Source organism: Silurus meridionalis, chromosome 11 (assembly GCF_014805685.1).
Source record: "Silurus meridionalis isolate SWU-2019-XX chromosome 11, ASM1480568v1, whole genome shotgun sequence".
Taxonomy (NCBI): Eukaryota; Metazoa; Chordata; class Actinopteri; order Siluriformes; family Siluridae; genus Silurus; species Silurus meridionalis.
In genome coordinates, this window is record NC_060894.1 from 11,262,126 (window position 1) to 11,286,126 (window position 24,001).

At 37.8% G+C, this 24,001-nt stretch overlaps 1 protein-coding gene across 3 annotated transcripts in view; it reads right to left on the minus strand.

Moving 5' to 3' along the window:
* The window catches only part of ttc28 (tetratricopeptide repeat domain 28), a 237,290-nt gene that overhangs the window by 197,437 nt on the left and 15,852 nt on the right, over nucleotides 1–24,001 (minus strand). For all 3 annotated transcript variants that reach the window (XM_046860776.1, XM_046860774.1, XM_046860775.1), the window contains one exon: nucleotides 23,685–23,972. In XM_046860776.1, coding sequence (XP_046716732.1) covers nucleotides 23,685–23,972 — 288 coding nt within the window. The remainder of the gene's footprint in view (nucleotides 1–23,684; nucleotides 23,973–24,001) is intronic.

The following is a 24,001-nucleotide window of genomic DNA, read 5'->3' on the forward strand; positions in this document are numbered from 1 at the left end:
ATTGATTTCACAAAATATAGTTGAGCCAATTTGACTTGAAATGTAGTGAAGTTAAAGTAAAAGTGTGTGTGTGTGTGTGTGTGTGTGTGTGTGTGTGTGTGTGTGTGTATGTATGTATGTATATATATATATATATATATATATATATATATATATATATATATATATATATATATAGCTCTGATATAGCCCATTGTGAATTTTTTATCGGATCATTACAAGCGCAACAAGAAAATCCTCATCTCTGGAGCCATCATTTAAGCAATAGACCATGTGAGAACATATACCACCGCTGCGTTTATGACTTTGACTTGCAAAGCTTTATCTCAGTGTTCAATCTGACCGTTTTTTTGGGAGTAAGAGCCCAAAAGGTGTCAGGGCTTCTGCACCAACGACTGTCAGAATAATGGCTGCTGTGTGAAAAAATGTGACTTTGTCAGACTTCTGCGCAAGCACCTCAGCCTTCACTTGTCAAGTCAAGTTTCACGTGCTGAACGGTATATTAATTCTGAAGGAGATAAATCTGCCTGTACATTCATCCCGCATGTTGATAAGAACAGTCCATCAGTTCTTCTTGCATGTGTGATCTGCCTGTGGGACGGCTCATGATTATGGAGCTCCCAATTTCTTTTTTTTTTTATACATAAAAAGCCAGTGGTTCTGAGCGGAATAAAGCAAAGGAGAATCATTTCACTTTAGTGGCTGATTTGCACCTCTGGGCCACCAACGTGATACAGCAATGATGTTTTGATAGGACTAATGGTAGAAAGGACTGTAATGGGGCAGTGATGGTGGTGGTGGTGATTGCAACTGATGATGATCATGATGATCAAGTTGATGATGATGACAGTCAGAAATAGACTTTTTAAGACCCTTGTGAAAGGAAATGACAGACACATGAGACTGCACTGTGTGCAGGAAGAGAAAGCATATCTACCAAAATCTTTATGCGACTCTCTTCGACATCATTTGCATTATTTTGTAGAAAATGCTATACGTTCACTAAATAGTGATTTCGCAGTGCAAGAAGCATGGCAAAGGAGGAACTCGCATTACAAGGAACGAGCAAATGTGTGAAGAGGTGCGTGGATCGATAGAGACGCCAGCTGGAAGAGGCTGAGCTCTGTGAGCATCGACACAACCCAGAACATCTGCCACATCAGCATTCTGCTTTATAGCTACTAAGGCATCTCTCACTCTGGGAGTATCACTCGGCAGAGCTGTCTGAAGTGAGAACACATTAATATCATATCAAAGCCCATTATGGACATGCAATTAACACAATCAACATGAACCTCTAGCTGGAGTAAAGGGGGAAAAAATCTAAATTGAGGGAAATGCAAGCAACATGCTGTGCAAACAACCCGCTAGACTTAATCTGCGAATGGAAAACCACTAAATATTGCATTTCTGAAATGCCGTGTGTGGCTTTCGAAGGTCAACAGAAGACCAAGAAGTGGTTTTGGGTGAACAAAAGTCGAGTACTCAGTGTGGTGTAGTCATGCCTCGTATATATAATTGTCCCTTTATAACCTCAATTGTGAGGGAACTATAGTGTCAGGCATTTCCTCTGCATTCTGCACTCCCCCTTTCTGTTTCTTTTGAGCTGTTAAGGGGATAGTCCTCAAGAAAACTAAAACATTGCCCAGACTAATATCTGAATGTATGTTAAGTAATTAGTTGGACTGAAGCCTGCACGCCCTGACGAATAAATTCTCTCCACTTTAATCTAAACATTCCATGGTCCTTGTGTCTGGGGCCAAAGGCTGTTCACATACCACCGTTTCAGCGCTTGTGTCGAATATTTATATAAAACGATGCAGTGAGTTTAACAAAGCCCAAGTAGTCAAACGTTATCAGTCTGTTAAGTAATGACACCGAGGTGGACAGATAACAGGAAACGATTGTGATTGTCAGAACAGTCTTCTCTGATTAATACTATAGTGTCCTCTTGACCTTAGGCCAGAGTAAGCAGCCCCAGTGACCCTGATGACCTGTATTGATGAGACTTTAAGGCAGAAAGTGTGGGAGTCAAAAGCTTCTTGATACTATTGACAAAAGACAACTGCATTGATCCCAATATGGCTCTCTCCAGGCCCATTCATGAGACTGATGGGAGGCTGAAAACAGCAGAAGGAGGTGGGTATTAAACAGATGTACAGCTTGAAAACAGAGTTGAAGGCAGTGTGCACCAATCACTCCAGAAAAGCTGAAGTCAGCAATCCTCCCCAGTTGCAGTTTATACATAAGATTGGAAAAATTTTGACCATTTGACTAACAGGAGATACATAAAACACAAACAATTTGTTCCAGAAACAAAGTTGGATGATCTTGATTTTTTTAAGAGGCTGTCAATTTATTGAGCTAAGCAGCACATGCTGGGGAGAAGAGAGATTTTTAGCATATGCCATTAGAAGCTTCATATTAGCAGGTCTTGAGCAGAACAGATGAAAGCAGATTAAACAAGAGAATCAGAGTATGCTGGAAAAAGAGTCTGATTTTCTAATGATTCTTCAATCAATAGCACTCCAATAAGACGGCAGCCACACACACAGCAACACACAAACACACACACACACACACACACACACACACACACACACACACACACACACACACACACACACACTTAAGACCATGTAGTGTCTAAAATTCCAGCAGTTCAGCAGAAGTGAACACACCTACCACCAAGCTCGATTTTAGAAAGATTTGTCAGGCATCCTTAGCGTGTGTATAAAAATATACTTTGACACTATCTACAAGGCTTATTTTTCACTTTGGAAACCATCAAGCTCATGAGACCTTCGACAAAAAGTGATAAAGCCTTTTTTTCTTGAGCCCTGCTGAAAATCACCTTGTCGTTAAACAGGGTTTTGATCGATAGCTGGAAAATAATCCCTGCGAGTGGACCGATAAATTTTCTCGACTTCTTATTAGATGTGAAAGCTGTGGGTAAAGGGCAGCAGATCCAGGCTTTCATCTGTATAAGGTGACAGGTGAAGCTTCTACAACCAGAAGAGCTAAGCTTTACTTCCAGGCAAGCAGTCTTTAATATGTTCAAACACAACAGTGCAAGTCTAAACACCAACAACCATCAGTATTGGGAAAGGAAAGGAGAGTAATGCTGATACAACTCTTTTTTTAATGTAAACTGAAATATGGCAGAATAAGAATTTTTTACGAATAAAAACTTTAAATGCATTTCTTTACTACAATATATTGACAGGGACAAATTTAAAAAACCTGTGCGGGAGCAAGCTGGAATGAATTTCAATTCATCTTCTGATCTGCTGTATGTATTAGTTCATTTAAAAGTACATTTGAATCCCTCTTCCCTCCAGACGCATCCTATCCCACAAGAGACCTCATCCTCTCCTCTTTCTGAGGACATAATACAAGCCTATTTCAATATGAAAAGCAGAGGATCTGGTCTGAGGAAGCACAGCAGAACAGAGGGTTAAAACCTCCTAACCTCACATTTCAGGAGCCAGGCAGCATCCCGGTGCTACTGCTAATGCCTTAGATAATATATCATCATAACGAGAGAATAAACATTTGAAGAGCCAATTTAAACAACAATTAATAACATTATAAGAATATCTTGAATGAATCGAGGTTATGGCAATGTTTGCTAGGTGCTGTCATAGTTAGTCACATTAGCATGGTTTGGCTTAACAAATGTTTTTTTATCACAGACATGGTTTCCACCAACAGTGAGAACTGCTGTAAGAACTCATGCGAATGTCATCAGAAAGACTGGAGAGTGGAAAAGCAGAAGTGCAACAGAAGGAGTGGATATCCAGGGCCCTAAGGCGGCAAAGAGGGAAAAAAGGCGGCCCCTGCAGCACTGAGAAGATAAGGGTCTTCATTGCAGCCAAGACTGCTTCTGCTTTCATACTCAAAGGATTGCAGAGGCCAGCAGGTCAGCTGCCATAATGCCACTGCCAGATTCACATGGCAATCGGTACAGTGATAAACAGGGCCCCCGTTTCAAGATACAGCTACTGTGTATACACACCAAAACAGTGACTTATTAATTAAGCATTATGAAGCAAATAATGTGCAGCATAACAGCTAACACATATCTAGGATCCACCAATAAAACGAGGCCGTCTTGATTTCAGTCTGGAATTAGCTAAAAGTTCGACAGAGTGAAATTCCTCTCCTGAAACCCTTCAAGCAATCAATTATTGAGTCACTACAGCAAAGGACAGAGGATCAAGTGAGCCTGAACTCCAGACTAATTACTTAAAGTAAGCATTTGACTTGAAGGAAACTGAAATGCCCATGGTAGCTGCTCTCCTTTTGCTGCTCACTGCACAGCTGGATAGGGGACGGCCAAAAAACCTGGACATGTACAGAAAGAGAAATGTCTGTGGAACAGAACACCACACATACAGAACATACACCTACACACACACCTACACTCTCACAGATTCCCTGTGTAAGGGGCCCCGGGATTTGCAGGCCACCTCTATGAAAGACAGATAATTCTATGGCTCTTTTTCTCACAACCAAAAGCAACCTCAGATTCCTTCCCTTTCAGTAGCCTGTAATTACAAATCCTTTATTTGATTGTTCATTAAGTTGAACCCTCCTCTGGAAATTGCGATGCACACCCCATTATTAGTGGTTCCAGACATTTCCCCTCCTGTGTGTGTGTCTGTGTTTTCCCCTTCGAGTGTGTGCCTCTGAAAAAAAAAAAGAAAAAAAAGACCGGCCCGTGAGATGACAGAGCGGCAAGATGGCGGAGACTTTGCTTTAATGGTTGCCCTGGCAGTAGCACAGACACTTAGACAAAAAAAAGAAAGAAAGAAAGTTTACCACCGATCAGAAAGGAAATTATGTCAGCACTGGCAAGGCAAGGCCCATTATTATTACCACATTATTCCTGATAATTATTATTCTGGCTAACATGATACTATGGTGTATGTGCTTGCTTTGAATATCACTGCAAAATACAGATGGGAAGAAAAAAAAAGAGAGCGAGAGAGAGAGAGGTATTGGACACAGCCTTCTTTCTCTCCTTTTGCCTCCATCTCTCTTTCAGCAAGCTATTCTTCCCTGCGCCTCTAAAAATAACCCTGAGGTCCAAGAGCTACCCGCTGATGGGTATTCCCTATTCTGTCCTTACGAGCATCCAAACCAGTAGAGCACTTCCAAGCACTGGGAAACTCCCAACAAACTTGATCTCAGCAGTCCTGTCAACAGGCATTAGGATCAAGTGGAGGAACAAAGAGAAAAGGCTGGGTTTTGGAGATACTTCACAAGGAGTGTCTCAAGTGTCTCCAGAACAGGGCCATGTGTGAGAGACACAGAGCACGAGAGATAGACAGAGTGCACGGGTCATGTGCATAAAACCTCCAAAAAAAAAGAGCAATCTGGGATCATTTATTCCTTGCATACTTTAATAAACACAGCAATTACGAACAGGAAGAGTTGAGCCCTAGATTCTCAGGTGTCACACACGCGTCACCTCGCTGCTCCGAGGCTTCACCACAACAAAGACGAGGCGCCGCTCAAACCGCACTTGTCTTTGACTACAGCTGCAGCTTACTTCTCAGCCTCCACAATAACCACAACTGCCTCACACCTCACACACAGGCCACGCTGTAAGGGATGCTTCAGTAACTCAATAGCTTTCACTTGCTTCCTTTGCATATGATTCAGCGTGACTTATGATTTACATTAAGCCGCTGTTGCCTTAATGAGTGACTTGCTACAGCAACTGTCACTCTGAAGCCTAATTCTGGTTTCATTGGAGAACTAAAAAAACAGAGGCTGGTGAGGGAACGACTGTTACAAAGAAAGTGATAACAGGAAGTGACGCTTTCTGTTTTGCAGACTCTTCCCAACAGTCAACGTAACTATAAACAGCTAGAACTGTTTATAGTACAAAGAGGAATGAATAAACATGTGTAACGTTTGAAAGAACAGCTGAAGTATAAGAGGAATGAAACATGACTGACCCTGAATCAACTTGGCTCTAATTCTGCTTTACATTGTGCCTGTCCTTCATTAACTGCCTACAGCAGCACACGCTCCTTTTAGCTTTCATTTATTTACGCTGAAAAGCCAAACAATGAAGTAAACAATTCATCATTCCCAAAACACAATATTAAATGAATACATTTTGAGGATTTACTTGTAGCATACAATGAGACCAAAATAATTAATGGCATATCGTAAACGGGATGATCAATAATCTACATATACAGAGAAGGGTGCAGTTTTTTTTTCTTTTTACTACATTTTATCATAAAAACGACATAAAAAAGGAATAACTCTGACTTTAATATTTAATACCAAAATGAATGTAAAGGAAAAAATCCATGCCACTTCTAGTCATTTAAAGCCCATAAAACGTATACGTGGCAGAGGGTGAGCGGCGGAGTAGTGTGTGACACTGGTGAGAGACTGCAGTGGGATTTAGTCACTTCGCTGGCAGGGAAAGGATGAGCTGCTTCAGCACGGCTCCACCACTGAGGCGGCACTGTGATCTGGCTCAGAACAGATGTTCCAGTGAGTAGCATAAGCAGCTGCACTACTTCCAACCACATGCAAACCAATATACACACATGCACATATAACCTCATGCACTAATTTCCACTGTTAACACACCTTCATCTCTCACTTCAAACCAATTAAAGCTGCTGCGATGCCAGCCGGCAGTGAGTCAAGTGAAGCAAACAGACAACCAGAAGTGTGATGGAGGGAAAAAAATCACATCAGTGTGCCCTTTCTGAAAACTAATCCACATGGCTTTGTAAAGCTTGAAAAAAGCAATCAGCTGATTTTAGAGTACTTGTTCTACAAAAAGTTATTAGAAGCATTTGTTTGTCCTTCAGGTGTCACTGAGAGATTGATTCATATTAAAGAGATTGGCATGTTTGGTCCAAATGGTTTCAGAACTGTATGATATGCGCTGCCCTTGTCTGTCAAAACAAAATTTGCATCTTGACCCTTCACCCTGGAGGAGAGGGGATGCCATCTTCTGCCATATACATGTCAAAACACAAAAGAGGCTATTGATAAGAACCACTCGGCAGAAAGATAATCCATCAGTTTCCCATCTAGCTGTCAGAGACGGATTGGATCGTTTACTCCGGAGGTGTTTAAGCAGTGTTGCAGCTGATGAAATTTACGACCTCTGTAATACGACTCCTCCAGTCAAATGCATGCAAACTGCTTTTCATTTCTCACCATTACAATGGTCATCTTTCTGGATTTTTCTTTCAAACACTGGTGTGTTTTACATCTCTGAGTAATAGTGAACTTTGACTTTTGAAGATTTTTCACAGTTCAAATGCTAAATCCTGTGTAGCTCTCTCTTTCTCTCTCTATTATATATATATATATATATTCCCACTTCCCACTTAATGAACATTTACTTTAAGAAAATTTGCAAATACATACCAACCTGTCCTCAAAGTGAAATTCTAAACAGAGGAGAGTCGCCGCTAGCTAGTCGTCGACCGTAACGAGTCTACATGACGCGCACTGGACTCAATTAATTCTTTGAACTTTTTTATTACGTATTACAAAATATTGTATACAGTATTTTGATTATTTTTATTTGTTTTTTTAAATTTGATTGTTTATTTGATAGTATTTATAGCTCTTACATCATTAGGAGATATACGTAGTCAATAATGAACACAGTAACAACTTACAAACTTACGAATTAATGGTATGAACGGTCGTTCGGAATGTAACTTGTTCGTAAGGCGGGGAGCGTCTGCGTGTGTGTATATATATATATATATATATATATATATATATATATATATATATATATATATATACACACACACACATATTAGGGCTGTCAAAATTAACACGTTAAGGCAAATTCATTTTGATGGCAATAATTTTATGAACGCGCAATTTTATACTCATTTGTTATTAATAGACTTCCGCCATGATGCCCACACGGATGTTCTGATTGGTGTCCTGGTGACAGACAGACAGACAGACAGACAGACAGACAGACAGACAGACAGACAGACAGACAGACAGACAGACAGACAGACAGACAGACAGACAGACAGACAGACAGACAGACAGACAGACAGACAGACAGACAGACAGACAGACAGACAGACAGACAGACAGACAGACAGACAGATAGATAGATAGATAGAATCTAATATCCCCACCACCACCACTATCGCCCAGCCCTTCTTAAGAGCACTGTACAGTAACAGGACAATTTGGGGGGCAGCTCTGACAAAGATGTTTGATCTTTCTTGTTAAGACTAAACAGTGCCGTAAAGTGTATATAAAGCAGGCCAAATCTTTCAGAGTTTTACACTTATCTGTCATTAATGTGGTTAGGCCTTCACCGTCCAATTAGCAAAAGGCATAGATGGTTTAATGTAAAATTTATACTAACACAACATGTGAAAGGTGATTAGCAGTCTGCTTTAAAGCAACTTGACACTTAATTATTAACAGAAGCATGTGTGGGTGAGTGTGCATGTGACTATGCGTTTGAAGTGGGAAAGGGAAATAAAGAGGAAGAGAAAGAGCGAGTGAGCGAGAAGGAAAAGCAAGAAGGGAGAAAAAAACAAAGACAGAATTGAGAAAATGTAATGTATTTTAAAAGAGACAGTAATATCAGTACTAAAACTAGAAACAATTCACATTGTGGATGTTATCTCTTTCTCCATGTACAAGACTCTGTTTTCGTTTTCATTATTTTGTGTTTTTCCCCCCTTCTTTTATAAGAAGACACAAATAAGGATAAGGCTGAGGATGATGCAATAGCTCCCCCTGCTGTTAGGCTTGTGTAGTACAGCCTCATTCATCTCAGCAAGAGGTCAATATGGACCAAGGAATCTATCAAAGGATTACTTGGATGAGAGTACAATACCGTTTTTATTATAGTTTTATATATTTCATACATTTTATCTGTCACTTTTTTTTCTGCATGCTTCTCTGCATCTTCCAGTCTCAGTAAAAAAAAATATGAAAACATATATACACTGTGTAAATGTAAATGCCTTTTTTTTTATATTAGTCAGTATGTTTAAAGATTTTATTTTACCTCTGACAATTCTTTTACAATGTGGATGTTATTACATTGCAAAGGAACCATGTAAACTGCTTTACTGCCATTTTGTAAAAATAACTAAATATGCTGTTCCAAATAATTATGCAGAATGCACTTTTAAACCATTCAAAAGGTTATAGTGAACTCAAAACTAGAAATCTGTCATATACGGTATGTTGACAGAACATTTTTCATACAAATAACACAATTTAAATTAAAACTATTATTTTCATTTCAAGTTACATGTTAATATATGCACCCTTTTTTTCAATGACTGAACAACTCATTGAACTTATAAGTCCATGTATAGTTTCTGCCTGTATTTCATTTGAGGATGCCAGAATTGCCTCCCAGAGCTGTTGTTTGGAGCAATACTGCCACCCACCCTTATAGATCTCCCTTTCAAAGATACTCCACAAGTTCTCAGGATTGAGGTCAGAAGACGACGGTGGCCACACCATGATTTTTTTCTCTTTATTATGTTTTTTGCAGAGTGTGACGGTGCCTTGTTCTGCATAAAGATTCTTTATTTCGGAAAGCACAATTCTTCTTTTTATACCATGGCAGAAAATGAACTGTTAGGAACTCCAAATATCTCACAGAGGTCATTTTGACACCATCATGGATCCTAAAGGGACCATCTCACTTCACAATATTCCAGCCCAAATCACCACTCCACCACCTCCTTGCTGACGTTGCAGTCTTTCTGGAACAGGGTGGCCACTACCAGCCATCCAAAACTTCATCTATCTGGACCATCCAGTGTAGCATGGCAATCATCAGTGAACCAAACTGTTTGAAAATGAGTCATTGTGTATTTCTGTGCAAATATCCAACGTTTCTCTTTGTGAGATTTGGTTATAGGGGTAGCTGAAATACAGCTTTATGCACAACCGCCAGCCTATGAAGGATCCTGCATTAAGAGATTATTGGGACTCCAGAAACAGCAGCAGCTTCAAATATCAGTTTGCTGCTTAATAGTGGATTTTCTTTTATAGCCACCCTATTTTATACTATTCATTTCTCTGACAGAAATTTATCTTAGTAAGCCTTTATTTTTATCTTTATCTGGTGCAACCCAGATGAGGATGGGTTCCCTCTTGAGTCATCCCAGGGAGTTTTTCCTTGCCACAGTCGCCACGGACTCGCTTATCAAGGACAAAATTACACTAATAAAAAAAATCACTTTTATCACCACATTATCTGTGTAAAGATGCTTTGAGACAATGTTTATTGTTAAAAGCACATTACAAATAAAAATTAATTGAATTGAATTGAAATGATCTGATCGCATTCTTCTGTGTTGTGAATCACTCACAAATCTTTTGATAGTTTGATGATCTTTGTTCAGTTTCTCAGATATATCAATTGTTTGCCTGCCTTTGGCAATACATTGCACTATTTCACGCTTTTCATCTTCAGAAAGATCTGTAACTTGCTTAATAATGTGGAACAACCTCTTTAAGAAGGTTTCCTTTTCCTTTCACTGAGCCTGATACCCGTTATTTCAAAATATATGAGAAAAAAAAAGCTTGCTTTAAAAAACTGAAACCTAAATGTTTATTTTACTGAAATTCTACTAAAATGTTACTGACATAATAATTTGGAACACAGTATATATATATATATATATATATATATATATATATATATATATATATATATATATATATTTACTGTCCTCTGAGAATAACTCAACATACAACCATTATTGTCAAAACAGCTGGCAACAAAAGAAAGTGCACCCTAAGTGAACATGTAAAAACTGTTATCTACCACTTCCTTAATCATCCTGGGCATGGAATTCACCAGAGCTGCACAGGTTGTTGCTGGGATCCTCTTCCACTCCATAATGACATCATGCAGGTGCTGGATGTAAAACACATTGTGCTTCTCCACTTTCTGTTTAAGGTGCTCAATAGGGTTCAGGCTTGGAGATCAACTTCAGCTTAACCTTCCTCAGAAAAGTTGTCATATTGGCGGTGTGTTTGGGGTTATTATTATGTTGGAAATCTGTGGTTCAGGGCAGTTTTCAGGGAGGGCATCATGTTCTGCTTCAGAATGTCACAGTATATTTAACTGCAGCTCCACAGTACCAGCAGCACTCATGCAGTCCCAGACCATGATACTACCACCACCATGCTTGGCTGTAGGCAGGACACAATCTTCTTGGTGCTTCTCTCACCAGGGCACCACCACACACACAAGTTTACCTTAGTCTTATCAGACCACACAACATGGTTCCAGTAATTCATGCTCTTGCACAGGTTTTCTTCAGCAAACTGTTTGCAGGCTTTCTTGTGAGCCGGCTTCAGAATAGGTTTCCTTCTGAGCCGATGGCCATGCAAACCGACTTGTTGCGGTGTAAGGCATACGGTCTGAGCAATGACAAGGGAAACTTCCACGTCTGCAACCTCTAAAGCAATGCAGGCAGCAGTCATGCATCTTTTTTTTGAAGCCAAATCCGGCACCTGACACACAGCACGAGGAATCAATTTCTCTGATCGACCCTTGCTAGGTCTGTTCCAAGTTGAACCCGTCTTAGAAAACCTCTGTATGACCCTGGCAACTGTACTGTAACTCAGTTTTAGGGTGTTACTGATATTCTAATAGCCCTGGTCATCTTTGTGGAGAGCAACAATTCTAATTCTCAAATCCTCAGAGATTCTTTACCATGAGGTGCATGTTGAACATTCAGTGGTCAGTATGAGAGAATTTTACTCAAGATACACAAATTTGTATGGTTCTGTCACACAGACAAAAACATAATTATGATGAATAGGACATGAGGCTTTGCATGGTTACACAATGTACAGCTGTTATCACTTAGGGTGTACTCACTTTTGTTGCTAGTTATTTAGACAATATTTTTAGAGGACAGTAAATCTGTTCTGCTATACAAGCTGCACATTGACTAAAATATATAAAATATATCCAAGTTTCATTTCTATTATATATATACAGTATATATATATATATATATATATATATATATATATATATATATATATATATATATATATATATATATAAAATCACTTTACTAAGCTTTAGGTTAGACTAAGGATTTTAAGACTCAAAAAAGCATAATCAAATAAAGTTAATATAAAAAGTATTTGCCATTGCCATTCCAAAATGCTGCACTACTATTTCTAAACCCATTTCTTTGTTGAAATGTTTCGTCTAAGGCCAGCTGGATTAATGCCAAAGTAGATTGGTATTTGCTACTATCCATCATTCAGTCTAATCTAAACTGGAGCTGAGTCCCAACTGAAAAAACCCATCATTTTAGAATTATAAAAAGGTCTACCTTGGCCTCATCAGACAAGAACCTGTTTTTTTGGAAAGGTTAGCTGGAATTAGATGTTTTCCTTTGTGAGAAACTCCCTCACCCAGGCATGTGAAGAATGAGAGATTGTTGTCACATTCAGGGGGCGACCAGCACATTTATATTCCTGCAGTTTTGTAATGTTGCTGTAGATCTCTTGGCAGGCTTATTGATAAGTTTTTATCATTTCTTTAAGTCAATCTTGAACAGATGTCCTATTCATCTTAATGTCATTATGATACTTCACTTGTTGATTGATAGAGTTTTAAATGTACCATGGTGGAGTTTGAAAAGGACTGATTATTTCTAAACATAATCACATGCCCCATTATAAATTTATTTAAAATTTATTAAATTTATTATCCAATTCAATTCTGTTGGTTGCTTCATGACATAAAATGTGGAAAAGAAATCAGACGTGATTCATTTCATCGTTTCATTATTTTGACACCATAAACACCTACCATTATAGCAGGGGTATATACACTAGACTTAAAGCAAAAACCTTGACTTTGTGTCTAAAGCTTTCAGCTTTACTATTGGTGATTTGACATGTGTCTGTCTCAAAAACATGAGACACAGTAAGACCTGCAAGCTCTGCCAGGAGCACAAGTCAACATATTTTCAGCAGTAAATACGGCTTTTTGTCCAAAGCTTCCAGGGAGTTTTCTCCCCTGAGCTGATAGAGTGGGGGGGGTGGCAGGAAACTGGCTGCCAAGAGATTCATACACAGCGAGGCCACAGTGTTGAGCATTACACACACACACACTGCCAGGACTGGAGGGCAATGATTCTGTGGTGTGACCATGCATGTCAATAACAAACACAAAAAAAGACAGAGAAGAAAAAGTGTTGTTTGTGTGTGTATAAAATAAAGTCTTTTAGGAGAGAAAAACACTGTTATATTCAGTTCAATACACAGACATGTCCTACACAGAGAGACCACTGCTTTATCTGTGCAATTCACAACCCACCTCTGAACCTGCCAGAAAAGGAATTATGTATCATTTCATGATTAAGTCAACCAGGTCTACACTATATAAACAAAAGTATTGGCTCACCTGACTTTTCCAGCCATTTACTAAACAGCACACAGCTGGAGGCACACAAATGTATAGGATGTTGTTGAACAATGCAAAGCTCCATGAAAATATGGTGTACATGGGTTGTGAGTGGAAGATCTTGAGTGGCCTCCTATAAAGTTCTGACTCCCTACTGAACACCTTTGGGATGAATTGGAACTCTGACTGCCCCCAGACCTCCACACGCTACATCAGTACCTGACTTTACTAATATCTTTGTAGCTGAATGAGAAGAAATCTTCACAAGCACAATTCAAAATCTAGTGAAACATCTTTTCAGAATAGTGAAGGTTATAATAACTGCAAATGGGGAATAAATATAAAATGGGATTTTCAAAAAGCACATACGAATGAATGTCCATATAGCGTATTTGTTTACATTCATATTCACAATATAAACAACTGTATGAAAGGATATTCAGAACAATTTTCAAAAGTAATTGTATTGTGAATCTTGCATTACCGTTTGGGTTTTTGCGAATGCACAGTGACTGCCAAATTTCAAATGGAAAAGCAAAGTTCATTTGCAACTGTATTTCCCGTGGCGTACGAGTTATGACCATGTCATATTTAAATAGCAATTTTAATTACCGCGTTTGTTTATGTATGTAGCCTGCCAAAACTCGCAATTTCATTTGCATTTGCAAATTCCCGATGACTCGCATGGAAAACTGTCAATCAAGTGTCAGGGGTGGGACTGTTTTACTGGGCGTGTTTGTATTGTCATTAATAGACAATTTTGAGAAATGTTTTGAGCAATGGAGGTAGTCATTGAAATTGTGGAGGACATGTTGATGCAAGATGATGAGCCATTTAGTTTTGGACGGGTTAAATGAGTGTGTAGCCCTGACAACCAGCCACATCAGAAATGTTGTCTTCTCCAACCTAAGTGAAATGGCTAACAGGCTTTTTGTGAAGGACAGAAAAAAGATGTCCTAAAGAATCAGGACATACTTTGATAGACATACCACTAGAAATGATTGAGTACTACGTGATATGTTGTCACTTGTGTCTAGCTTGCACGGCTGCTTGGAGTATCTGAGTGAATCATAATGTCCTTCACAATTTCACCAACTACCTCCATTGTCAGTTTTCCATGCAAGGCATTGGAAATGCAAATGTAAAAATAATTGCGATTCCATTTGAGTTTTGGCACGCAGAAAAAGTGAAAAAGCAAACGCTAATGCAAGATTTGCAGTTGCGTTTGGATTATGTCACAATTTATGTGTCCTCAAATGGAAAACACAATTGCAAATACAATTCCTTTTAAATTGTCAGGAACATCCTTCTAGACATCTGAGCATGCATATGACAAAAGAACTGCTTTAAATTGTAACATGTTTAAGGCATAAATAAGGTCTTAGAGTTCATATTGGTGAATCATGATGCAGGCATTCATGCTGAACCTCTTCACATCATATCTCCCTGTGCATGAGCGCATGTTGTGGCTGTATTATTGCTTTATAAGAGCAGGGTGTCATGGATGGTGAAGAGCAGGCCCCTGAGCACCATGGGAAAAAAAAACTTGTGGGATGCTGCTTTGCCATATAGCAAGGAGCAGACTAAGAATCTTTCCAGACTTCTGTTACACCAGAGATTAGCATTAGTCAGCTTTTTAGAAAATGTTCCATTTACCCAGCAAACAACAATGTACACATATCTTATACAGTATAATAATCCACTCAACGTGTCTATTTCTTAATGTAGAAGAGGATAATATATATATATATATATATATATATATATATATATATATATATATATATATATATATATATATATATACACATGGTTTTGCACAGTGTTGTATACTTGCGTGTATGTATATAGTGTAGTGGTGTAACGATATATTATTCATACAGAACTGTTACGGTACAGGACTTTTGATACGGTGCAAATGTGTATCTAGCGTTTTTATGACAGTAGAACATATCTTTAAAAATTAAATATTAAATGAAACACCCACACACACACACACACACACACACACACACACACACACACACACACACAAAACTGTATTACCCAAATTGTGACTAACAAATGTAAACTTTAATTAAATGTTTACATTTATTTATTTAATTAATTTAATTTGTGCCTATTTAATCAATTGCTTAATTAAATCAATATAATAAAAAGTGTCTTGCATTAATTTGATTTATTCTACTTTATTTTTATATATTGAACCATCATCATAAATATGATTTAAACCAAGCATGCATTAACTTTTTTTCGTAAAAATGTAAACTCTTAATGTTCACAAATGTTAATAGAAATAAACGACGTTTAAAAAAAATAACAATTTTGTTTTTTCATTTCTTCTCCCCAAGTGCACCGAACTGTGCACTGAACCGTGATTTAAAAACCGAGGTACGTGCTAAACCGTGAATTTGGTGTATTATTTGTCACAGATTTCCAAGAAAATCTTTGCAAAAGTTGTGATTATATATGTATTGACCCCTGTGGCTGAGGACGTACCCTAAATAGTTTCTGGTTGCCAAAAGAAATTACAAAATTAGTTGAACAGACTCAACCGGAATGAGTGACATGATGTCAATATGAATACACACGTTAAAGTTTTGAGAGAACATACCTAAACAAACAAGACGTAAAAAGACAAGTGGCATAATCCCAATAAGGTATGCCGCTGCAAAATGTTTTATAGTCGAGGAGGGGGTCAATGCTTGTGCAAGACACAGCATGTTTCTATAGTTCACTGAAGTGAAAATCTAACAGGTCATACAGAACTGCGATTATTACACTTAAACAATTGTTCTATGCAAAATCAACATGGCCACTTCCATTATACATTCCCAAGGCTACAATTCTATTTATTAAACTTGAAATAGTTTTACACACATAATATGTGACAATGTAGATATTACTTGAGTATAACAGAAATTTTAGTCATGTCCGAGCCAGTCGTATCAGTTATTTTTCACAGACATGTACACACACACATGTCCCTGGAAAGACTTTTATCATTTTTTACCTTCTAGAAAATGATCAGCAGAAATAGGGCCAGGTGTTTATAATGCAAATCCCATCCCAACTGACGTCTTGCAAAAGATTTCCTTTATATTGTGTGGGAAAAGATGCTTTGGGGTTTTTCCCCAGTATGGAAACACTCACTCTTTTCTGTCATTTCTTGACAAACCCAAAACAAAAGCAAGTATTGGCCAAGTTTTGGACACAGAACCATGAAATAAACAATATTTCAAAAGACGTGCTGGTGAAGCGAAACTTCGAGGGAGTTTAGGTGAGTTACAGAGCGCAGGTCAAGTGCACATACATGCATGAATGTGGCCTATTAATGATCAAGTAAAATGTGTGCATCAAAGAGCACAAGCGGTTGTAATGAAGGGGAAAAATCTGTCTGAATTCAAATGAGATTTATGCTCATGCTTATGATATAAAAGAACATTTTGTGAAGACACTACCATTTCTGTGATTTCAAAATTGACTATCCCATGCCAATAATATCTTAATCATTCCAGGTATCCTCTGACAATGTATTTATTCATTAAAGCACAGGAAAGGAAGGTTTTGAGTTGCTTTAAAGTGGATGATTGGCTTTATTTACACTCCTACTGAATGTCTTGGACATGGCTACACTTTGATATTTGTCACTAATCTCTATTCAGATAATTAGAGTACTCAAGACACACAAAATGGACAGATAAATGAAACAGTAAGAATAAGGTCAAAATAGAATCTTGACCTTATTCTTACTGTGTCATTTATCTATATGCAAATCAATTGCCTTCAAGTTCACACTTATTTACAATACAGATTCCAGGCCATACAACGATCAGGGCTACGAAAGGAACGAGACGTTATTTATTTAAGAAAATGAAATTAGACATAGGTATTTGATCATGACCACAAAAAAAAGCCTGTGTATTACAGAACGCAGATGTCCTCCGGTGTGCAGTGTCTCTTTTAAAAATATACAATGAAAACCTTTCCACAATCTCTGTGCACCCCACCTGCAAGCCTGTGGGTTTGAAAACCATAGCCTAGCAACCATGCAGACTCCATAAGAACTAAAGAATAGCAAGATGCAGAGAAAGCAAGGACATGGAGGAAAAAACAGACCATAGAAAGTAGTTGATGGACACATACACTCAATGTCTTTCATCCATGAAATGCTTGATAAGAAAGAGCTCTTGTGTCTTAGCAGACTGGCATTGAATAGGTAAGGAAAGAAAAACTCCCAATCTAAAAAAAAAAAGGCTTAAAAAAACACAACACTCGCAAACAGTCACACACATAGAAATTTCTCCTGCAAACGTCCAGGTTCTTAAGAGCCTTTTGTGCTTCCTGGGCTGTTCATTCATCTTATCCCTTCTCGTGAAGAGACTTGTGCCAACACCGGCATCTGAAGAGAGGGAGCAATAAAGTAGAGGAAAGCATGAGGTCCCCCAGCTGATTTGGGAACCCAAGCAGAAGTAAATACCCTGCTCATAGTGCACTCTCTCATTTGGGACTTAATTAGAGTTGACCTTGGCCCATGACCCCACAGTAATGGAGCAGCAGGTTACTGCTATGACACCAGCCTGACTGTTCTGTCACTAGGCTACACTTGACTAACCCCTTACAGACACCCACTAACACATAAGCTTTAATAAAATCATTATGAAAGGAATAAATCTGGGTTTAAATGTACATTTTGCAACTACAGACTGGATTGGAAACATACAATTTTATACAATTTTAAGTAAATACATGTACTTTTAAATGCTGCTAATTCTACCACATTACACTTTATTTTAACTGGTATTTGAATAGTTGATCTAATCTTATCCTTTCTGATACATTACATTAATTTTGGATCATCGTTTGCATAAATTAGAAAAACATAGGAAACTTTTAATATATTATCAGCATATAATCTGTATCCATAGCTGAAGCTGAAAAATGATCACATGATCTGTCATGTCTTCCAGAGATGTAACTACATGGTGTATGTTGTGGTATCGTGTCAAATCACCACATTATCTGTGTAAAGCTGCTTTGAGACAATGTTCATTGTTAAAAGCGCTATACAAATAAAAATGAATTGAATTGAATTGAATTTCATTTGTTAAAAGGTGGCGAATTTGAAAGGCTTGTGAATATGAACAATATAGGCAGCAAACTCTATATAAAAGTGGGATATTCGTATTATACATATTCAATATTATTATTACTTGACGTGTAATAAGCATTTAGACTTTCTCAAGCCCAAATTCTCTACAAATTAGCATCCTCTATCAAAAGGCTTCTATGAAGCACATTTTTTCCATAAGCTATGATTGTATACGTTTCAAAATACAATAATTATGTTTGCTGTATTAAGTAAATAAGATTTTCGTCACTAACATTATGCATAATGTTTTGGATTTCAATTACATTTGTCCACTAGTCCATTGCATTACACATTTACTGTAATGTCTACCATTATAACCCTAATTAATACTAACTATTATTTTCTTGTCCTTTCTATTCACTAAAAATATGATTAATTTCGAGCTATATGACTATATTTAAATAAGGCATATCATGTACAGTTCGCAAATAAGCTGTAAATATTAAGCGGTAAAAGCTAACACTGTAAGAAAAACAAAGCAGTCTTATTTAGAATTTATTTCAATTAACCTGTTACAATATATTAAAACTAAATACTAAAAATATTGTGGGCACATGACCATAAGATTCATATGACCTTTTTGAACATCTCATTCCACATTTATTCACATTTCCTTTGATATTAGGAATTTGTGTAAAGCTACTTTGAGACAATGTCCATTGTTAAAAGTGATATACAAATAAAAACGAATTGAATGTAATTGAATTAACAGCCTCCACTCTTCTGAGAAGATGTCCTACTAGATTTTGGAGTGTGCTTGTGGAGATTTGTGTTCATGCAGCTACAAGGGCGTTAGTAAAGTCAGGTACTGATGCAGGGTGAGGAAGCCTGGGGTGCAGCCAGAGTTCCAATTCATCCCAAAGGTGTACAGTACAATAAAGCTGAGGTCAGAGCTCTATAGCAGGTCAATCAAGATCTTCTACTTACATCTTCACAGAGCTGGTTTTGTGCACAGGGACTTGTGGTAACATTTTGGGAAAGAACCTCATACAGTATGAATGAAAACGTCAGGTGTCCCAATATTTTAGTCCATAAAGTGTGTCTATAATTAGAGAAATTAGAGTGTGGTGGTGCCTTATTAGGGCTTTTAGTGTGAAATATCAGTCCAGTCTGCAATGTCTACGATTTTTACAGCCATGCCAAACAAATGCATTATTCATACTGACTGCTCGTACGATAGCCCTGTCTGCTTGACATCACTTAGGGATTCACAACTTTTACTGACAAGACTATCACTGTTTTTTTTTTTTTTATACCCAAATTCCTATCTCTCTCTCTCACACACACACACACACACAGACACACACACACACACACACACACACACACACACACACAGCCTCAAGCTAATGTGTGCATGTTGATGAACTCAAACTTGAATGCATACTGATATGCACTATTTTTGCATTTGCTGCTCACTCTTTATAAAGCCTAAAAGTGTCTTAATGACTGGCAGAGACGCAAAAAAAACAGCAAAAACAAACAAGAAAATACAAGGCCACAGCTTGTCTATGATGTCTTCCAGTCTAGTCTTATATTCTGTTTTCTTAAAGTAAATAAATAATATATTTGAAAAGACAAGTTTTTTTTTAATGAACATACAATATAATACATGGTTAGTTACTTTAATGTTTCTTTTTATAAAGTACTTTTAAAACAATCATGGGTGACATTTCCAGATCTTGGAGCACTGACTTCTGAGACATTCCAATTGAAACATTCAACTTGAACAGTAAAAATTGCACAGAAGGACACTTCGGGAAATGTGTTGTGTTGACAAAGAACAAAACCCCATCTGTCTCTTAAAATGCAGTAAGAAAAAAAAAAGCATAAGAATGTTCTCCTGTTATTGTCCTTCTGCTAGTTTTGTTGGAAAGCTTGTCCAGTTTTTGGACAACAACATTGAAGTTGCTGCCCCACACCCACCACTTCCTTCCATTCTACTCTTAAAGGAAGTCCGATACTAGAAACAGACTCCTTGCTGGCTCTGACGTAGCTCACTATAAGTCTTATTACTGCTGTTCTGTACACTATAAAGTACAATTCAATTCCATTCGAGTCAGTTTGTGTTATTGGTTGTCACACTATCGCTAAAGCACGGAACAGACAAATGATGAGAAATATAATTTAAAATATCTTCAATGAAGATGCAAATAAGAAAATGAACAATTTCTGTTTCAGATTTACAATGAACACCTATTTTTTATATTAAAGTGGACTTTACCTTGCCATTGAATACAATATAATCTCTAAATTAGAGCTGAATATAGCACTGATAACTCCGGCCTGCTGCTGAGGATCAAAGTCTTCAAATTCATTAAACATACAATACATGTGAATTAAGTACTTTGGTGTATATGAATGTAGATGTTTACACACTCGGCGACATATTAAATCGGCATTAAGTGGAACAAAGCTAAGCCACAGCCACCCAAAGCAGATGTTGTGTATAATTAAGTTGCCACAAACCACAAACCCATTTCGTTCGATAATCCAGTACTGCCATGTGACTAGTGCCCTTTTCTTTTACGATTGTGTTTTATAAGGCCCCGCTGAGTTTGTTTGTTGGCAGAGGCTGCTGGCCATTCTCAAGAATGCAAAAAAGGTGTATTTACTGTATTAATCTCACACTTTCACAAGTGTAAGACATTTCATTTGCTTTAATGTCCGGTTACTGCCTGACAATGCTACTGTAGCAAATCTTTTTCTGGAAGAATTAGCATATTCTGATGAACTATATAGAAATAATCAAACTAATGAAAATATACACTTTATCAAGTCAGACAAGATCCTGGGGTGGAAATTGAGGTGGAATTGGTCTAAATACATATAAAACACAATTCAGAAAAAAAGATAGAAGAGTAGAATAAAAAGCAAATGTTATATAAAGCCACGGCATGGTTGTGTGTCATCCTTTGTCCTGTCAAAAGGTTGTGATTGTATGCAGGCACAAACCAGCTCAATGTTCACCTTATAAGGGAACACAAGCAATAACCAGGCAGTGCCAAGGCTTACCAGTCATTTCAGGGGTGACTGCATGCGGCTATAGACTATTTAGTTGTTTTTATTTTATTACAAATTTGAGGTTGGTAAGTAAAATTATGGCAGGAAAAACTGCAAAACAATTGCAATCTATGTAGTAAACTATAGCTGCTTTAATAAATTAATTTAGTAATCAAGTATTCTAAGGATTATTCCATCGGTTTATCAAGTAATCGGATAAGAAGTAATTTGTCTTTATTAAAGAGCAATTCATTATATGAAACTCTTTATTATTCTAACTCATATATTTATTTACTAAATTTTGCATTGTATCGCAATGTGAAATCCCGCACTGTATCGCAATGTGATTTTCTTGTGTACGGAAAAAGCTGTTTGAAATTTTCAATGAGAATGAGATCAGCGCTCTATAGCAGGCCACTTAAGATCTTCCTCTCCAAAGCATGTAAACCAGATCTTCATGGAGCTCACTTTGTGCACAGGGGTATTGCCATACTGGAACAGGTTTGGGTTTCCAAGTTTAAGTGAATGCAAATTTTAATTATAGTGCATCTAAAGACATCCTGTGCAATTGAGTGTCTCCAGCTTTGTGGTAACAGTTTGGAAACGAACCACATATAACAGGGAAGGTCAGGTGACCCAATACTTTTTACAAAATAGTGTAACTGTGGTTCTAACTACCGTTGGTGGTTAACATTTTTTGTTCTCTGTGACAGATGAACAGTTGGTCTGGGGATCAGCTGGCCAGTGGCTTTATTAGAATTACACAGCATGAACAGTATGTACCAGTTATACCAAGGACAATTCCAGTTTGTTAGGATCTAGCTGTCAACATTTGACAGTATTCATATGCTACAGGCCATCAGCAAAATTTTGCCTACATTTTACAAACACCTATGGAGCTAAAGAAATTTAAGTGTAAATCTACAGGATAGTAAAGACATAAAAATTTAAATATTTTAGTCTAAAAAAAACAGCCTCTGATATCTGAACAGTTGCTACTCCAGCATTTGTGTACTGATCCTGGTTTATCAATGATGGACTAAGCCATGTTTAGAAATTTGCCTGATCATTTTCCAAAGCATTTAATTGCCCTTTGGCTGAGTTATATCTTCACGTGTTTTAACCATTTCTTGCTTAACCTCTTTGAGGTGTGAATTCCAATGTTAATCCTGTTTGCCTTTGGCTCCTTATATTGGCTGTAAAGCAGCCTGTCACCAGCCCTTTTCCCTTTAGGGGTGTGCATCATGGATTATTTTAGTGAGGTGACTGCAGCAGCAACGCGGATTTTGAAGGCTTGAACTGCACGCGTCTGACAGAGTGGATTGTACTAATGACACTTGATGGCAAACATGAACCATGTTGGAAAATCTTTTGCCCATAACCCGGATTAGGGGTCATATTTACTAGGTGTCCAAATCTTTCCTTCAGAACTCTCAATAAAACCCTTGCACTGTGGTCTTATACAGTGACTGGTGTAGTACAAAAGAGGGCACTGTGAACTGCTTAGCTTCCAATTCTCCTCAGGTTATTTGATTACATTTGGTCAAATGGGATCAACCCAAAGCCATTTTTAGATTTTCAGACACAACTGAAATCATAGTGAAACCCATGCTGCTTTACAGAAGATGAAATTAAAATGGGAAAACAGATTGAAAAAAGAAAGTCTGACCTTGCATGTAAACATGCTCAAAAAGATATCAAAATAACCCTCAACACCCTTGGCAGGTAAGATACAGTTGTTTGAAGGTATTTTATTACTTACATTATGTAATGCGTTCAATTACACAATTATAATCAGTCTTAAATATATTCATACGTACACTAAGTGGCCAAGAATGATGTTGATAGCTGACCATAACATTATATAATGTTCTTCTCCCAAAACTGTTGCCACTATGTTGGGACACATAACTGTTGAATTATCCAGGTTGTTGTGAAAGCACTTGAGTGGCCACATGGGGTAAATGTAGTGCTGCATGACCTAAATGTTTGTTTACTGTGTACAATACAAAATAATCGACATTAAAATACATTACTATCTCGGATATAACTATCCAACTTAGCAAACCAAACAATCCCACCTACCTTAGGCCACTTGGGGTTCAGCAGACGGGCCTTGACTGCATCGTCTAGTGCTGCGTTGTACTGGCCAAGTTTAAGGAGAGCAGCTGAGCGGTTGCTGTAGAGGATGCAGTTCTGTGGGTCGGCACACAAGGCCTCACTGTACAGTTCCACGGCTGTGCTAAAGTCACCAAGCTGGCATGCCTCGTTACTGCGCCGAACCTTCTCCATGAACTCAGCCTTGCTCATGATTGGCATTTCAGCCCCAGTGGGTGCTGCTCTGCTCAGTGCCCAAGATCCAGCTCCTGTAATCTGCAAAAATATGAAAATGAGTGTTGACT